Source organism: Buceros rhinoceros, unplaced genomic scaffold, assembly GCF_000710305.1.
Source record: "Buceros rhinoceros silvestris isolate BGI_N320 unplaced genomic scaffold, ASM71030v1 scaffold21497, whole genome shotgun sequence".
NCBI lineage: Eukaryota > Metazoa > Chordata > Aves > Bucerotiformes > Bucerotidae > Buceros > Buceros rhinoceros.
Window position 1 is genome coordinate 1 of NW_010423029.1, and position 4,276 is coordinate 4,276.

Consider the following 4,276-nt stretch of genomic DNA (forward strand, 5'->3'; position numbering starts at 1 on the left):
GGGTGTGGGGGGGTGGTTGCGTCGAGTGCTCCGCGGCGGCGACGGGCCGTGCACGATACGCGGGCCCGGCCGGGGGTCGCTGGTCCGCGATTTCCTGAAGTATGTTGATAGTAGTAATTAACGGGCTCTTTCTCTGTCCTTAGAGCCAGATACTTTTGAAATTGTTCTGCCCATCACTGTCTTTGTGCTGGGCGTTGATGATTTCCCCGAAGATGCCGCCGAGGAGCAGCAAGCGGCGTCGGTTCCCGAGTTGAAAGAGGAGGATGAGGAGGAGGTGAACTTCAACTCCACCAGCTCCCAAAAACGCGGCGTGACACCTTCAAACGGAGGCAACGGCTCAAGCATTTGTGAAGAAAACCAGACTGCTTCAAATAAGGGTGGTGGTCTGAGAAGATCCAGAGAAAGAAAATCTGAGAAAAAAGAAAGTAAATATGAGAAATTTTTCATCAGAATTGAAAGAGACTTTGCACCTCTGGGTGTGCCAGCTAGTTTTTCCTGCAAAAGTTGTTTCTTTGCTTCATCAAGTCCTAGAATTTTTATCCATCACATGAAGGGACATGAAGAAAGACCACCTCACCAGTGTCCTTGCTGTGACTACTCCTACATTAGCTTATCCGCTCTGTTAAACCACCTGTACTGGCATGCTGGGTACAAGCTGTACCAGTGCAGGTTCTGCACCTTTTTTTCCGTCTATTTTGCAAGCATGGTGAGGCACAGCTCCATTCACACAGGGCCTCAGCCCCATTTCTGTGAGTTCTGCCAGTCAGCATTTGCCAGTGCCATTGGGCTGCAGAGACACAGGAGGTTACACACAGGAGAAGAGATGTGCCGAGGGCAGCAGCTGGACTTGGTCAGCAGAGGAAAGAGAACTCAAAGGCTCCACCAGGGTGCCAAGTGTGAGTATGCTACTCGTATGTTAAGCAACCTTGGAGTACACGTAAAAATTCACACAGGGGACAAACCTTACAGCTGCAGTGTGTGTCAGAAGAAGTTTCGTACTTCCAGTCACCTGAAAAGACACAGATTCACCCACGTTAAGACAGTGGATTTCAAGTGCAGGAACTGCGCCTATTCCACAAACAAGTGGCTGTCCCTGAAACAGCATCTGGCTTCACGCTTATGTGGGGAAAGCTCGTCCTCTGTCTCCCAGCAAAACCAGCCAGCCATCGAAACATACACGTGTGAAGAGTGCGGCTACACCACAGACCGCAAAGGCAACTTGAAGCTCCACTGGAGAATTCACACGGGGGAAAAGCCATTCCAGTGCAGTCAGTGCGGCATTGCCTTCCGCATGTCCAGCCACCTGAAGCGACACTTGGTGATCCATTCAAAGCTGCACCGCAGGAGGTGTAAATTTTCTACAGGAGCTAAATGTGCTTTACAAAAGCAGGTGAAAACACACACAAAAAAGTACGAGTGTGGAAAGTGTAATGCGTTGTTGCCTACCAAGAAAATTCTGGAAAAAAACGAGCAGCAACATCAGGTTGGAATGTAAGCTTCTTGAGAATGTTTAAAGCAGGGAATGGAATGCACGTTGTAGTGCACAGTAGTAACTTCTCATTTAAAAATTGTCAGTGTATTTGGAGCCCGAATGCTACCTCCCATCCGCTGAAAGTGCATTCCCTTCTCCCAGGTTCTTCTGCAATACTTAAAAAACCAGTATCTCATGAAATTACAGAAACCAAATAATAGGGATAGGAAAGTGAGGATAATGGGGATAGGGAAGTAGGGGTAACAGGGATAGGAAAATGTTTTCTGTATGTATCTGTAAAAGGTTCATTAGGTAGTTGTCTTGGTTTCTGGCAGAGATGGTAATATTGTCCTTAACCAGATTTTTTATGATCCTGAGAATCCTTAATTTGCAGTTTAATGTAAAAGTCTAATGTTAATCTAGGATGAAATGCCCTGTCTTTTCTCAAGCTGGTAGTTACTGCATTCTTTGTTTCTTAAAATAGAAAATCCCATATTTTTCAAAGAACTTCTGTTAATTTAACCACTTGCTGGTACAATGCAAATACTACTTAGTTACCTTGAAAACCTTAGCAGTGTCTTGAACTGTAAAATTTATCCGGTTGAAGACGTTTGCTGTGCATCTAAAATGCCACATGTAACAACCACTTGTGCCAAACAGCGGTTGTTACCTCATGTTGAAGACAGGTGGATGCTTCCTCCACTGTGGATTCATATCTAGACAAATCTGTGTTTGTTTTATAGAGTTACACAGTGCTAGAAACTCCGTGTGGGCATCACTGACTAATATATTGGGGGTGCTGGAAACAGTGGTGTTACCCTTTTGCGTGAGGAAGGACAATGGCAAAGGGCGGTGCTAATTGTCCCCTAACGTTACAGTTCAGTCCTTGAAATAGAGTCAACCCCTGGCTTAATTTAGAGAATGTGAACATGAAATTACCACTGTGTTTTTACTGCTCTGAAATGTCTGCTTGTCTTCAGAGATAGAGGTAATATCTCGCAGAACATTTCTGGTAACGAGGGAGACAGGTGGTGGAGTCTCCTCTTGGGAGCCACCTGGATGTGGTTCTTGGGCAGCCAGGTCTGGGTGGTCCTGCTGGAGCAGGGGGAAGTCCCACAGCTCCAGAATTCCCACAGCCATTCTGTGATTTGGACCGCAATTTTCCAAGAGTGAATTGAAAGTCATTAACAGATGCGTGTGTTTAAGGCCAGATCAGCAAAGGCATCAAAGGGACCCCATTCTTGTCATTGCAGTAAAACCAGATAAGTCACTCTCTGTGACTCTACTCTGGTGGTTACAGATGTCTGGACTGCAAGCTGGGAGGTCACCATTTGGGGGTGAGTGATTCTGATCTTAGAATGGCTGAGATAACCACCTGATTCTGTGTGAGCAAGAAAAATATTATCCGGATATGACTGAAGAACAGCGTTTCTGGGGAATATGAACACTGTTATTCAAGCACAGAGGAATTTTTACCTGCATTTCTGTACAATTCTGATAATTTATTTGAAAAAAATTTAAAAGAACAGGTCCAAAGCAGAAACAAAAACGGTTAAGAGAATTTTAAGCCTCTACTAATGGCAAGCCTGTATTAATGGTAAGGCTATGTTAATGGTAAGCCTATATATCAGATTTGTCTAGGAAAGGTAAATTTGATAGAGAAGAATCATTGAGAAGTGGTGTGCAGTGCTGAACAAGGGAGATAAGTTCATAGAGTGAAATTTTGAAAAAGTGTTTATAAACAGCCTAAGTTTCTTTTAGTTCTAAGTAAGAACAACAGATGGATCTTCATTGGTTTGTTAAGAATAATTGTTTCAAGTTGTTGCTTCTAATAAAAATAAAGTGGTTATGACTCCTGAGGTTCCCCTCTGTCTTTCTGCAGTGCGCTGCACTTTGTGGGTTGGAAGTGATTCTCAAGTCTGCAAAGTCAGAGACTTTAAATGTAAAGGCCAGTAAGGCTGTTGGTATTTTTTTTTTGCTCGCTCAAAGTGTAATAGTTTTTATTCTTGCAGAATTTCGAGAAATCCAAGCCTTTCCTAAATCATAATCTGAAGTTTTCTATTCCAACCAAAAAAAAAAAAATCTGCTTAATTTTCTTTATGAACACATCCCCCATATATTTCACCTACGTCTTCATCCTGGTGGGGTGGTCTATAGCAGACTCCCGCCGTGATGTCTGCCCTGCTGGCCTTTCCCCTGATTTTAACCCCTGAACACTGCCCTTTCGTCGCCATGGTCGGTCTCTAGACAATCAGAACCCTCCCTGACATACAGAGCCGCTCCCCCACCTCTTCTTCCTGGCCTGTCCCTCCTGTAGAGTTTGTAGCTGTCTAACACAGCACTCCAGTTGTGTGAGTCGTCCACCATGTCTCCGTGATGGTGACTGTATCATAGTTTTCTTGCTGCACAATAGCTTCTAGCTCCTCATGTTTGTTGACCATGCTGAGTGCATTGGTGTAGATGCACTTCAGTGGCGGTTGCCGCCGTCCAGCGCAGCGCTCCAGCTGTGCGTGTCGCCCCACCGTGTTTCTGCGATGGCAACCATCTCAGCGTTCTCTGCTGCACGGTGGCTCCCAGCTCCTCCTGCTCGCTGTCCATGCGGTGGGCGCTGGTGTAGAAGCACTTCAGTTGGGCCGTTGATCCCGGCTCCTTTTTTCCAGGGGGGAAGGGCTAGTTCCTGCCTGCCCGTTCCCAGGACCTGCCGTGGTTCCCAGCACGCAGCGCCCCTCCGACCGTGCTGTCACAGGACACGGGGCCCTCCACTCCCGCGGGTGTGGCAGGCCCCAGGATCTCGCCCCCACACAC

General features: G+C 46.2%; 1 protein-coding gene across 1 annotated transcript; it reads left to right on the top strand.

The window, feature by feature from the left end:
* Positions 1–143: 143 nt before the first annotated feature.
* LOC104497082 (zinc finger protein 468-like) lies at positions 144–1,349 on the top strand (the record flags this gene model as incomplete). Its single annotated transcript, XM_010140295.1, has 3 exons — positions 144–329; positions 768–995; positions 1,206–1,349. Coding segments are annotated over 3 exons (558 nt in total), but the record flags the coding sequence as incomplete, so codon positions are not given.
* Positions 1,350–4,276: the final 2,927 nt, after the last annotated feature.